General features: G+C 43.3%; 1 protein-coding gene across 1 annotated transcript; it reads right to left on the reverse strand.

Annotated features, from left to right (window-relative positions):
* Positions 1 to 970: 970 nt before the first annotated feature.
* Positions 971 to 13,565, reverse strand: SAXO1 (stabilizer of axonemal microtubules 1). The gene is made up of 3 exons (XM_054987600.1): positions 13,396 to 13,565; positions 9,767 to 9,969; positions 971 to 2,001 (listed from the first exon to the last, which is right to left on the reverse strand). Exons 1-3 carry the CDS (start codon positions 13,416 to 13,418, stop codon positions 971 to 973), a joined length of 1,257 nt encoding a protein of 418 aa, XP_054843575.1. The 5' UTR covers positions 13,419 to 13,565.
* Between the last annotated feature and the right edge of the window lie 635 nt (positions 13,566 to 14,200).

Below are 14,200 nucleotides of genomic sequence, written 5' to 3' on the forward strand. Positions count from 1 at the left end.
TTACTTTTTGTTGAAATATTGACTTGAGCAACATGTATGTGCCTTGTACATATTGAAATCTGTATGAAATTGTGTAGAGGCTCCCTTAGCCCTATTCAAAGTGGTTGTGTTTCTGCAAACTATAGGGGATTGGTTTGAAAATTTTCTCCCCTCCCCTTGTTGTTTTCATTTGGAGCGTGATACATGCCCTAATACGGCTGTTTAATTAGAACTGTTTTGATTGCGTATTTGGAATTCAATGCTGTGCGAGTAAATTTTGTAATTTTGCATATAAGAGTATTGAGTATTCTTTCATGTTACATTAGTTAGTAGGTGACGGTTATATTGGTTGATTTGCAAACTTGGATGATGGCTGGAGGAGAGCCTGCTGGCCCCCGCGAACAGCCAACCACAAACATGTTTATGAACAGGCCATGTTTGTGGTTGTTCGTGAGTCCCTGTTCGTGGATGGCAACGAACAACGAACATCATGTTCAGTTTTTTTCCCTGTTCATGCCCATCTCTAGTTAAGAGCATAAGAAAAGGATTGCATTAATGTCCACCTAATCTAGCATCCTGTTATCTATGTAATTCCTGTTAAATGCAATGCAAAGAGCTATCATTCTTCAGGCTTGCCATAAAATCAGGAAATTCCTAAACAATGATTGATACTCCTTTCAGAAAAAGGCTTGGAATATCAGATCCAAGGAACATAACTCTGAGCCAACCTCAGAGAATAGCACTTCCAGGTCAGAGAACTTAACATCAAGGCAAACCTGAGGCCTAACAGGTGGCACGTTGGAATCAAGCCTGGATGACTGTAGTGAGAAGACTTAATAAAGCAGCCAGGGAAGAAGAATGAAAATACTCATTTCTTGAGTGCTAGTAATTTATTCAGCTTTACTAGGTGTTAGTCCCAAACAAAAAGGCTTTATATCAAGAGGATTCATCAAGGAATAAAAATCAACTATTTTGGGGCAGGCTAAAAAGTTCAGACTCCTAATGCTAGCTGTTTGGAGCCTGCTTGTTTTATTCCACCATTAGATAGGCTGCCTCTATGATCTGCCATCTTTGAATTTGAGGGGCATTGAGATCGGGCCACGGAAGCAGGACGGAACCTTCTGTGGCCTCCTTCATCAACCTTGTCAAATACATAACCAGGTGGCTCTTTGAAAGCAGCAGGGCACATGACAGCTTTCTTTGGGGTGTAGCTTATGGCATAGGTGGTTTTCTGAGCAAACGGTATATGCGCCTTAGGGCCAGGTAAACGGGGCCTGAAGCTCTTCGTGACTGAAAGTGGGTGAGGCACATAATGAGTCTGAAAAGTGGTCAACGTGTCCATGGGTTCAACTGGCAATGTGATAGATGATCTAGGAAAAACAGCATCTGGTTTTGCATACTGCCAAGGCTGGTAATCATCTTTCATAGTGGATCTGTGATCAAAAGGATCTGTGCTTTGTTGAACACGGGCCAAAGGTTTACAGGATGTTGCTGGCCGGCCATGAGGATTTCCGTAATGAATCTGTGTAGATGTCTGGAGGTCCATCTTATTCTTGGGTGGTACATAGACATCGCGTTTTCTACTAAAGATGGGAGGTACTGGCCAAGGTTGGAACTTTTCCTGAAATTCAGTAGTACCAACAAAGCAACTGTGCTCTGGCAATTTATGAGGTGGCTTCAAAGACTTAGCAGGCTCTCCCATCAGCCCTTTGTAAGACAGATTGTGTGTGGTGAGACCATCGAACGGGACATCACTGGGCTTGAATGGTTGATATTCATGGACATAGCGTTTTGCCAAAGGATGGTGCACATAATTCAACTTATAATTAGTCATATCTTCCAAGGGAATTTTGGAGATGTGCGGTGCCTGAAAAGGCTTGCAGCTCTTGGTAACAACTGGGCCCTGGTAGGGATAAGCATCCTGGACGGTGGTTCGGTGATCAAACTTTGCATCTGGTGGGTGGTAAGAGGTGTCCGGTTTAATCATGTCCCTTTTGGGCTGATTCCATGCCACATAATCACCTGAAAAGTAAGACGATAGTGGCTTAAGTTTTGAATTGCATCTAAATCTCATTTACAAAAAAGCAGACATTTGTACATTCATATTCCCTTACGGCTTATTTCTAACATACATTATTGAACAGCAAATGTGAACAGGAAGAATGAATATAACCATGATTCTTGTATTTGTATATGGGAAATGTTGTAGCCAGCAGGATAATTTATGCAATAATTACGTAAAGATGAACTTCTGAATATGAACTATATCAAAGACATTTTTGTATTATCTATCTATTTGCTTTACTTTTATTTTCGTATATATCCTTCGGATTTTGGAGGTTTAAATGTTATTTTCATATCATGATAAAATTATAGGTTTTTTTTTTCAAAAGTAAATATTTCCCAAGTACACCAAGCAGAAGAAAGATATATGGAAGAAGCACGTTCCTTCCATTTTACTGAAAGAAGGAAAGCACAAATAGATCAAGGAATAACAACTCAGGGAAGAACTACACACAGAGAAAGCTATCATAGAAACCAGTACCCCAGTATTAAATTTTCTCCTGTCATAACAGTTTATCCTGTGTCCAGCCATTAGTTACTTCCTCGTGGTGGCAGGGAGAGATGACTCCCTATTTTGTTCTCATTGCCACTCTGAATTTAAAAGCATTTACAGCAGCAATGGAACCTCTGCATGGAAATTTACTCTGTATTTTCCCCTTATGACAGCCATTTTCTTCTCCTCCACCCTCAGAGGGCTTTTTGCCAGTTTTTTTTAATTGGTAGTAGGCATATCTGTGCAGTTTTTAAAATGTAAAACACCTGCCAGTGTTTTGGAGGAAGGGTACAAGGGGAAACAGGGAAGAAAGGTGGCCGGATGTGGCTGGAGAGAGGTAGAAATCCATACTTTCTTGTCTGCATTCTCCTCAAACACACTTTGAGTATGAACCAACCTTTTGAGACTGGCCCTGCTCCTGTGTCAGCCATTTTATGTTCCAATACCTTTCAAACGGTTCTGCAAATTTGGGGAGCCTGATCTAATCCAACATTCTCCTTCTGACAAGGGCTTGCAGGTTTCCTCTGCGGGGGCCCATGAGAGAGGCAACAACATCCCCTCACCCTATTGTCTGTCCCCCAGCATCTGGCATTAAGAGAACTATTGTCTCCGGACTGAAAGGTTCCACAGCTCTCATGGCTAACAACTGTTGACAAAATTTGTCTAACCCTTTTTAACCTTCTGAGTTGTGACCGGTATATCTCCTTGTAGTGAATTCCAGATGTTAACTGTGCGTTCTGTGAAATACTACTTCCTTACATTTGTCCTAGCATAGCCCAGATGATGGATTGTGCTGAGAGTCTGGCACGCAACCCTACACAATATTGTACCTCTCCCCCCTAGTACTGGTTCCCATATCCTCTTCTGACTCTGAGGGAAATTGCTCAAACAGGAGACATTACCATCTGGATGTATCATCTCGATCAGCATCAGGATTTCAACCTGCTTCTTACCAATGCTGTAGACCAACCTCTGAAATGTAGAGCATCTCAACTGAGAGTCAAAGTTTAATAGCTACTGCATGTAATAAAAGATTAGGGTATCTTGGGAAGGAAACCAGGAACTTGTGTTGAAAGGGATCATGGGAAAATAAAATGATGAAGTAAGTGAAAATGTACTTTGCTGTTTATGGTTTCTTCTTATATAGAGTCTTTATGTAAGCATAGGGGAGGTTCATAAGTCTTTACTTTTCAGATACGCCTTCGTAGGCCATCAAAACTACATTGAACTTTAAGATCCATTTCAGAGTTTGCTGTTATTTTGTGATAATCTAGCTTGGGGAATTCACTGATACGGCAGTTTTGTACAACATTAAAAAGATGACAAATGTTTCCACATGTCTTCCATTTCAAAAAATTTTTTATAAACTCTACACATTTGGAGCTCTCCTAGGTATTATGAATATACTTTACTTAGCTGGAGCCAACCGTGCTACTATCCCCCATTTAAATCTGTTACAATTTTATTGAAACGCTCATTCTTCTCTGGTAGATATGAATGGCTTCCCATGTATCACCATCTTGAAAAAATTAGGGAATGTAGGAGGGAACCAAGGATACAAGCCACATGTTTCAAAGTTCAGGCTGATCTTGGCAAATCCAAACAAAGTGACTCTAAAATTAGATTATCTATCTCTAGATAGACATGAGTGTATCTGGGAGACAATTAGAACAATGAAACTATACACTGAATCACATCACAGAGCGGTGGGACTTTCTTTGTGAGATCTGATAACGTTACCTACAGCCCCATTGTCCTGCTGGTTCTCTAGCTTATCAGAGCCTTTCCAAGTAAATTTTTAAAATAACCAAAAATGCTTTCAACATGTTACAGGTTTCCTTGCCCCGATTCAGAATGACTAGCACACTAGTCTATCACATCATAAGGGTACCCACACACTGTATTTTGCATGTGGGTCTGTCTTAGTTGTTACCGGAACTGCTCTTTTGAATGGGGAATTAGCTTAGCAGTCCAGAACCATCTATACCAAGGTCCCTTCTCCAGACGCTCACGTAATAAAGAGGCAGACTACAAATATGCAATCAATAATGTGTATTTACTAATAGTGTGGTGTAAGCCTGAACTTGCACATACACACAAGATAGCATACAAGGACTAGGAAACATAGAGTAGGAAATATAGGGACGGTCGCATGAGCAGGCACCCACGATGATAAGGGATATACTTACAATCCTGAAGCGGAGTAGAGACACAGCAGCGAGGTGGTCCAATGCCAGCACTGGATCCACAGAGAGACAACAAGGGGTCTGGACAAGGAAGGCGTACACACCATGTGGCCAGAGCGGCCAGCTTAAACACCCCAAAACGTACCCTGGGGGTGGTGCTGTACCTTGTGGTTCTCACGGGTTGAAACAAAGGTCTTAATGGTTTTCTGAATGTCTTAGATGGGCCACTTTAGGAATCTGATTGTGTTATAGTGACACCTTAGGAAGAGGGGACAAAGGAGGGAGGGGGGATCCGGGCGTGTTGAATGGATGTTCCAGCGGATGGGGCTTGTCCTGATGTCATCAGCTCTGGAATGCGGAGGCTTCTTTGAGATGCATTCTCTAAGTGCTTGGGATGGTCGGCACTTAGCTTCTTCTCCGGGGCGGCTCTTAGGATATGACGAGCGGGGCGAGGTTCTCTCGCTGCAGACGTGGTATGCCCGCTTCTCCGAAATGGCTTCCCAAAGCAGGCTTCTTCTCTAGGTCTTCTGGCTGCCTAAGAACATGGCTGCCGGCTGGGCATGGCTGGGGCTGGCTAGCAGGCTGCCCGGTAGTGAGGGCAAGCTGGGTAACTGGCCCGCGGGAGGCTCCCAGGCGGGAACTGGCCAGGGGGTGCCTGGTCAGGCTCGCTGGAGGTTTTCCCCGGCTGGCACCCGGCTGCTAACAGCGCGGCTGGGGCCCAGGTGAGGCGGGCTTCCATGGAGGCAGGGAAACAGCACGTGAAACACAGTCCATAGCAGGGAACAGGCACAGCCCGTGGTGGATGGCAAGGCAGGCACGGAGCACACGTGTAATAAAGTCCAAACACACACAGGGAGGTCCAGATATAGGCTTGGGCAAGGCTGCCCAGAAAGAGAGTCCTTAGTGTAGTTGTCCAGACATGGATTCAGGAAACTGACACAGTCTATTGCAACAGCAGAATAACTAGCAAGCAGGCAGGAAACTGACACGTGTATTAAAGTGCACACGTGCAGGGCAGTTTTTGGTGTAGCAGTAAATCAGCAACACGGAGAACTCCAACACAGTTCATGGCAGGCCTTGAAGCAGGAGAGGGGGCCTACTTGGCAACATAGTATACTGGAGCCTGCACAATTGGAACTGTGACCTCCCTGGTTCCCAAGAAACTTCCAAACTTCAGCAAGGGGGTCGTTCAGGCTGCAGTGAGGTCCAAACTCAACGTTAAGTGGGCCATCATTCATATGTCATCTCACATCCACCAGTTTACATATAAAGCAGAAGTTGGGATGGGTTTTTCTTTCACAGCTTTTGGAACACAAACTATGTTCACAAATCTTATCAGTATTTCCCTGGTCATCTGACAAAAACAAGCAAGCAAGAGTCTGATGCTTAACTGCTGTCTCAAGAGCAATATCCACTATCATTTAACCCTTCCATTTGTAAAGAATATTCCACCTTTCTTGGAACAGAAGCGAAGAAGCCAAGGCCAGCTTTTAAATATGCCCCCATTATTCTGAGCGTATAACATTTATGTCTGTTCAAGAAATACTTTATCTCTGTCTTGAAAAATTACCTATAGTTTAGCAATTGTCACCATTAACTTTGCTGGGGAAAAGTTTAGGATGTTGGCTAGTACTGCTTATAAAACCTAGCTACATCCATATAATTGTCGCTTTTGTAAAAGAAACAACAGAAGTGAAGTGGAGTGCTGGCAAACATGAATACACAATTTAAACAGGGAATCAGTGGTTTTTCAGACTTAGAATCATAGAGTCAAAGAGTTGGAAGAGGCCTTACAAACTATCTAGTCCAACTCCCTACCCAGCACAGGAACAGCTCAAAGCATCCCTGACAAGTATTCGTCCAGCTGATTATTCTTTGAAGACTGCCAGTGAGGGGGAACGACCACAGCCCTAGGCAGCTGATTCCACTGCTGGATTACTCTTAACGTGAAGATTTTCTAATGTCCAGCCAGTACCTTCACTCCTGTAGTTTAAACTCATAGTTTCACATCTATCCTCTTTTGCCAACCGGAACAGCTCCCTTCCCTCCTCTAAGTGACAGACTTTTAAATATTTAAAGAGAGTAAACATGTCTCCCCTCAACCTCCTTTCTCCAAACTGAACCTTCTCCCACTCCCCTCAGTCTTTCCTCGTAGGGGTTGGTCTCCAGGCCCTTGACCATCCTGGTTGCTCTCCTCTGCACCAGTTCCAATTTGTCCACATCCTTTTTGAAGTGAGGCCTCCAGAACTGCACACAATACTCCAGATGAGGCCTGACCAAGATGGTATATAGTGGGATAATGACATTCTGTGATCTGGATGTTATAACTTTGTTAATACACCCCAAGATTGTGTTCGCCTTTTGTGTTCTATAGTGCTAATGAGATATTCTTCAATAATATCAGCAACGGTGGGATGCGTAATTCCTAACATTGGCTTGGATGAAGCTACAAAAAAGGCCTTCTCCCAACTTTGACTAGCCTGGAAGATGGTTCCCTACCTTGACATGGCCGATCTGGCCACCTTCATTCACGCCTCAGTAACATCAAGACTAGATAACTGTAATGCTCTACATAGGCTTCCCCTCACAGTCGACTCCAGCCGGCACAAAGCACTACAACTTGTTTACTGTCAGGAGCTAAGCAGAACATGCATATTACTCCCATTCTGCAGTCACCCCACAGGCTACCCATCAGTAGCCAGGCTCAATTCAAGGTTTTTTTATTATCACATACAAAGCCCTTCACAGCTTTGGCCCTTCATATCTGCAGGATTGCCTAAGCTCCACCATGGCAGTTTGGCTTACCTGAACAGGGCCTTCTGCAGATACCACCCTGCAGCTGAGCAAAATTCTTCACACTGGCCCCCATACACCCTTTCTCTGCAGTAGCCCCTATCTTATGAAATGGCCTGCCAGGTCAGGAGAGCTCCCAGTCTCCTGGCTTTCTGCAAACTATGCAAAACTGAATTATTCAGGAGGGCTTTTTTACAATGGCAAATGCAGACTATACATAAGTAACAACAGTCATTTGGAAGCCCCACAAGCATAGCTTCCAAATAACGGCTGCCTCGCATTGGATCTGGTTGTTCACCCACTTCATAATGCATGTATGAGAAAGGCAGGTTCCATCAGCACAGCACATGCCTCTACCCTTCTGTTAAGATAAAGGAGATGGAGATTGATATTCCAGTTTGCTTTCATTACTTGTATGGTGTGCACAGCATCTTATTATACACATCTAGTTACATTTCACTGTTTTGTGGAATAATGGTTGTCCCGACATTACCGGTGCGTCCCTTAAAATCTTTCCCATTCATTTCCATTAAAAGTAAATGGGAAAACCTGCTCTTGCAGAAGCTCCAAGTGCACTCTGTAACCTGGCAAGACGCACACCATAGCCTGCATGCTCACCTGGGAAGGGATCCAGTTCTGTTCCAATCCTTCATCTTGATGAACTATGTTCTGTTAACATGAATCAACACAATAGGGAACAAGGTCTCGGGACCAGTTATTAGATGGAGATTTCCATTTGTGGATTATGGCAAAAAAAATGTTGCAAATTACAACCAAATGTGACTAAGCTGCATTTTATTAGAGCTCTTGAAACCCCAGTAAAGGCTGCTCTAAACATTGCCGATAAAGATTTACATATGGCACATAGGCAGTGAATTTAAGGAGAAAATATGGAAGACAAATTCCCCCACTGGTGTGAATCCACATGTTTGAAATAGTTGAAAGCAATGGTACGGTTCCCATTAACTTCAATGGAGCCGCCCTTTCCTGACTTTCCTATATGGCAAGTGTTTGATTTTGAATCATTTTAGCAATTGTACTGATCAGAGTTAATGCGAGATTCATTCAAGGCTTTTTTTAATGATAACGAAGGCCAATTTAAATGTAAACAAATGAAAAATCCCTTTCCTAGGATGGTGTTCTGCACATAAACCTAAAATGTAAAGCCGGCTTGCCCGGCTTGCCACGTGTCTTCTCAACTGCATGGAGCTCTACCTCGGGCGATAGCAACAGTGATACACAGATGCTGTGGGCTGAAAGGGACTTCTCAACAATATGTTTTAAAAAATTCAATTCAGCCAGGGCTTGAAGTTTGAAGGAGAAACCAGGTGCTGCCTGAGCAACATCGTCCTCAGACTGAGACAATAAACAGCTTTGTAGACTGACTGAAATTCTATTGCTCTTGAACCCTGTTAAACGGGTAGCTCTAGTACCACATTCTTGCCATTTGCAGTCAAAGAGCTGAAATGCAAGAGAGAACAGGGCATCCGATCTCTCCTCTGCTGGGGTGCGCTAATCCTGCTGAGGGCATTATTCTCACATCCCTATGGAACATCGTGCCTGCATTTGTGGATTACCTACAGTGGAGAACCTTTCCCACTACCTACTTTATTGTCCATTATATAGTGTACCCAGAGCTAAATTCTTGGCCAGAATCCTATCAGTCACAAACACATATCTGAAATCGAGAAGATTGTGTTTTTGTTATCTGACACTGATAATCATGTGTCCTACAAAGTCTCTCAGTTTGCACTCACAGCCAAAAAGATAAGATCTAAGGTGGTACTGAATGAGGCTGCTTCGTGATTCCTGGGATAGTTTGGCATACTGTACTGTTTTAATTAATTTTAATTAACCTTTACAAACTGTGATGATGGATTTAACTGTTTATTAGTCGATGTTTGGTAAATTGTGATAGCCTATGGCTATAGACAATAAACTCTTTGGCTAATCCTGCTGCTAGAGTCATTGGTTCAAGGTCTCTGGTGTCTTACAAGTCCTACTTATTCCCAGCCCCAAAGAAGTGGCCTGCAGGCCTTCCATGGGAAACAGCAGCAATAAAAATGTCAGCCTTGGCTATAAACACACCCTGTTCTTTTTTGTTTATCAAACTTGACAGCTGCTTATGTTTTTTGTCATATCAAGAACCTGCCAAGAAGTCCTAAGTAATGTCCAAAGTAAAAAAGGACAGCAGTCTTTGCTCTTACAGAAAGATTTTTAAAAGAAGATCGTCATATAAGACATGTTGTACCTTTGTACGTAGGTATTGTGGTCATCTTCTCATCAGAGGCATAGTTTTGTGACTGAGGCAAACAAGGAGCCACACGGTTGATGGGGTAAGCATTGTAGTCTTGCTTGTATGTGGACAACGTGTCCATATTTTCATTACTCCTAACATATTGGTCCGGAGGTCTCAGCTTTATAGGCGTCACTTCATGAGGAATGTAATCTCTCCTGTGAACAACAACATCAATGTGTCTCATCTGTGGTTGTCAAGGAAGGACGTGGGTGAGGCACAAAATGGATTATTAATGTAGGGGGTGCAACAACAGTCTTCAGAAAGTTTGCAGAGGAACAGGTGATCTAGATGGCGAAAGATGGTTAAGAACAAACGTAGGGACTTCTTCATAGCAGCATCTATCGGACTGCATTAGTATAGTCATTTTACATTCCCCTGATGAAGAACTAATTGCTCAGAACACATTGGGATCTCCTCAGAGGATTAAATAATTTGCTATTTTGAGAAGTTTTTCTCTTGTTATCAGGTACTGCCCTTGGGAGTGTGCTTTAGTAAAAGAAATTCACAGACCTTGTTTGTAGAATTATATTATTACTTCCATCAGTTTACATGGATCTTTAGAGTGTGCCATAAAAATACAGGTCCCTCCCCGAAGGAGTTTGGTGGTGGCAGAAAGTGCTGCCATACTGCAACTGGCAGATGCAACAGATGTTCAGAGGTGGTTGCCATTGCCTGCCTCTGCATAGAGGCCCTGGAATTCCTTGGTGGTCTCCCATCAGGACCAACACTGCTTAACGTCTGAGATCTGATAAGATTGGGCTTATCAGGAATGTCACCTCCGCTTCTCCTAATTCTGAGCACTGATCACAGCCACTTCAGGGATCAGGCTGGTGGGACACATTCCCCCTTTAGTTTGTGAGACTGAAAGCTCTTCCTTTCCCACCTTACTTCTGATACATGCCCTGACCTGGATAGCCCAAGTGAGCCTAATCTCGTCAGATCTCAGAAGCTAAGCAGGGTCAGCCTTGGTTAGTAATTGGATGGGAGACTTCCAACAAAGACGAGGGTTGCAGAGCCAGGAAATGGCAAACAACCTCTGTTAGTCTCTTGCTATGACAAGCCTGCCAGGGGTCATCATAAGTCAGCTATGACTTGAGGGCACTCTCCTCCACCACCACCATTATTGTTACATAGTAAAATCTTTCTGTCCAAAAACTTGAGAGCTAACTACCCAGGCATCTCTGTTTGGTATCCATTGTTGCTTATCTCACCTGTCAGCTAGAATATGAGCCTTTTCCCATGCCTGGTTTGACATGCTGCAGTGATGAATAGTATGAACTTGCAGCTTTCGGCTTCCTTGGTTGAAGAAAACTAACTGGGGAGCTGAGAAGCCATCTTTTCAGGACTCAGTGAATCACTCAGCAACAATTGGGGCTGAGCTGTTAATTAGCATTTCAGCAGTGTGAAAATCTAGGGAGTGAACACGGAGCCTCTCTGAGAACCGTCTCCCAAGGTCGAATCTCTGGGGAACTCAGCAACAGCTCCACAGCTGTTATTAATCAGCCCAGCAACCACATATCTGAGCTAGGTCACAACCTGGCAATACTTACAGTTCTGAGCCTAAGTCCAGCCATTTTTACCGAAGATGTAGTCTTGAGCTGACAATTCCCTTACAGGGCTAGCCTAGACCATCCAGGTCATGATACAAAGTTTACAGCATACATTTTTATTGGGGGGGGGGCAGCAATGAGAGATAACAGGGAAGAGGGAAAAGGGGAGATTTTAAGGACTCTATTCCTGAGATTACACACTTTAAAAGCACAGCTAACACTGAAAGGAACAGCTACTCTTCTTCATTAGCCAGTTTGGGATGTGCCATGGGCTGAAGCACTTGGAATGCATAAAAAGTCAGAAGGCTTTTGCTTCTTTTCATTTGTTGGATGCTTGGTATTGATAAAAACTGCACATCCTTAGTTCTAAAGGATGCAGAAACACAATGGGTGAACATGGTTAATCTCAGGTAAGCATCTCGCCTTTTTAAAACTCTTGAATCAGTTAAAGTTCTTGCCTCTTAGAAGCATTGCTGGGTTGTTTATCACCATTGCCAAAAAGGCAAGAGCTTTATCCATACGGTTGCAGCTTTTTTCTTTTATTTTTTTAAAAAAACTTTACTTCCTGATTCCTGCTTCTTGTGGGGAAGCACAGCTGGCTAAACAAAAGACTGGTTCCATGTTGGGAGGAAGGGGGTAAAGCCTGTGACAAGCCTTTAAGTGCTCTTCTCATGACCAATGGAGTAAACCCAGGAGAAGGAACTTTCACAGCCAGGGATTTACACCTCGGGAACTTTGGGGGAACTTTCAGTGCCCCGTAGGTAGAGCTGCATGAAATATTACTTTAGCTGCAGTGACCTCACATGTGATATTTTGGCATCAGGCATTTTTTTTTTAATCTTGTTATTTAATAAGTGAATTGTTTTGGTTCTTGCTTGAGTTTAATAAATAAGATTGCACTCTTGAGTTCCTTGGCTCCACAGCAAGGACACCACTTCAGATTCTAGTGGGTAGGATACAAGATTCAGAGCAAGGTTCGAAGGCCTGCTGTTGGTATTAAACTGCAAAAAACCCCAGCATGTTTTAAGAGCATTTATTAGAGTTACTTTATACACCGCATAAGAGTAGCTATGTTATCCATACCCCCTAGCACATCTGCTCATCCTTTTAAAAATGGGTGCCTCTGGAATGCAGAGCTAGTAAACGTATCAATTTGTTTTCTACAACTATAGTTGCGCAGCGGATAGAACCACTGAAAGAGTCAGTGAAAGTTTTCCATAAGGTTCTGGAGATGCTAAATGTGCATAAGTAGAGGATGGGACCACAGTGGTAAAGCTTGACTCCAGTCTACCTGCATTCCCTCTGTGGTGCACACATGCCTTATGTGCCTGTAAATGTACAAACTCAGGGTTCTTTTGGGTTGCCCAAGTGGCCTGGAAAATGCCCTGTCCATTTAACAGAGACTTAATGGGATGTTGCCAGGTTACATTATTTACCACCACGCCATAATGAAAAGCTTCAACTGTCCTTTCCCCCTCCCCTCATTTCACATCCGCTCATCTTTTAAGAAAAGGGTGCTATTGAGATGCAGAGCTAGTAAATATGTTTTATATAACATCGTTACTGAGAGTAGGACTAGAGGGACAGAACATTTTTCTTCAGGCCAATTGGCAGCCCTAGGTTCTCTTAGGAATATTACTTTTTCGTGATTCCTAATTGAATCCCTGCTGGGAGAAAGGTAGGCTAAAATGGTGTAAATAAATAAATACATGAATGAATGAGTCTATGCACACTTCACAATGAATGCATATAAGACAGAAGTAGCAGTTATGATGAGTGAACCTGCTCCCTTTCTATGCACCTTCAGTATCCCCAGAATGTCACAGGAAAAGTTCTATAGATTCTCCTGAGAAATAACAACATATATCCTATAACATAGAGAGGAACAGAGATTGCCATTCTCTACCCTCCCTGCTACCCACAAAGAACACCGTTGGAGTCTAGCCATTCACCCAGATAACAACTATTTTCTACGTAATCCTCCAAGAGCCCCGCTCAGAGATCTCTCTCTCTCTGTTTTCATTTTCTTACCTGGCAGTTGAAGTGCCTTCCATGGGCACTGGCTGCTTAATATATTCTGCTTTGGGTTTACATGATTCCCTGGGTTGAAAGCTGGAGTAAAGGGGGTATTTTTCTGAATACTCAGAAAGGGGACACGATGTCTCCGTCTGCTGATAGGGCCGTGTTGGGAGATGAGGGCAATGGTGGTATCTGGAGAAGGAATGAAAGGTGCAGATTAGCTGTAAATGAGACCAGTCCTTCCTGTCCCTGTTTGCCAGGGATAATCATCATTTTTTTGTTACATGCCCCTTGTAAAACATGGTCCCGAGTTTTTTCCCTCCAGTTTTGCCTTTTGGGGGTTGCTTTGTTAAAAAGTTGTTGATGTGAGTTGCTCAGGTTTCAGTCTTCAAGTTTGATCCTTCTCTTCAGGGTTTCTAAAAGTGGTATTTCTAAGGGGTGAGGGGGTAAGTGAGTACAGTTCATGTTTTGTACACATACAAAAACTAAGGCGCAATCCAGCATTTCACATTGGAAAGACATGTTGAAGGGTGACAGCATATTATCAGGCTGCAGTCGTATATTACTTGGGATTGCCTGCCAATCCTCAGGTGGGAGCTGGAGATCTCCTAGAATCACAACTGATCTCCAGAACAGAGAAGAGTTCCCCTGGGGGAAACAGCTGCTTTGAAGGGTGGACTCTATGACACCCCTGCTGAACTTCCTCCATCCCCAAACTGTGTCGTCCTCAGGTTCCGCCCCCAAAATCTCCAGGAATTTCCCAACTAGGAGTGCCAACCTCTATGTGATGGCTGGGGATCTCCTAGAATTACAACTG

This window comes from Eublepharis macularius, chromosome 8, assembly GCF_028583425.1.
Source record: "Eublepharis macularius isolate TG4126 chromosome 8, MPM_Emac_v1.0, whole genome shotgun sequence".
NCBI lineage: Eukaryota > Metazoa > Chordata > Lepidosauria > Squamata > Eublepharidae > Eublepharis > Eublepharis macularius.

What these genes read in the sequence shown, in the direction of transcription:
- SAXO1 (XM_054987600.1), bottom strand. Translation starts at nt 13,418, where the DNA reads ATGGAAGGCACTTCAACTGCCAG. An exon ending in GAAGGCACTTCAACTGCCAG is followed by an intron (nt 9,970 to 13,395) that starts GTAAGAAAATGA and finishes TGTTGTTCACAG; the next exon opens with GAGAGATTACATTCCTCATG. An exon ending in CACAATACCTACGTACAAAG is followed by an intron (nt 2,002 to 9,766) that starts GTACAACATGTC and finishes CTTACTTTTCAG; the next exon opens with GTGATTATGTGGCATGGAAT.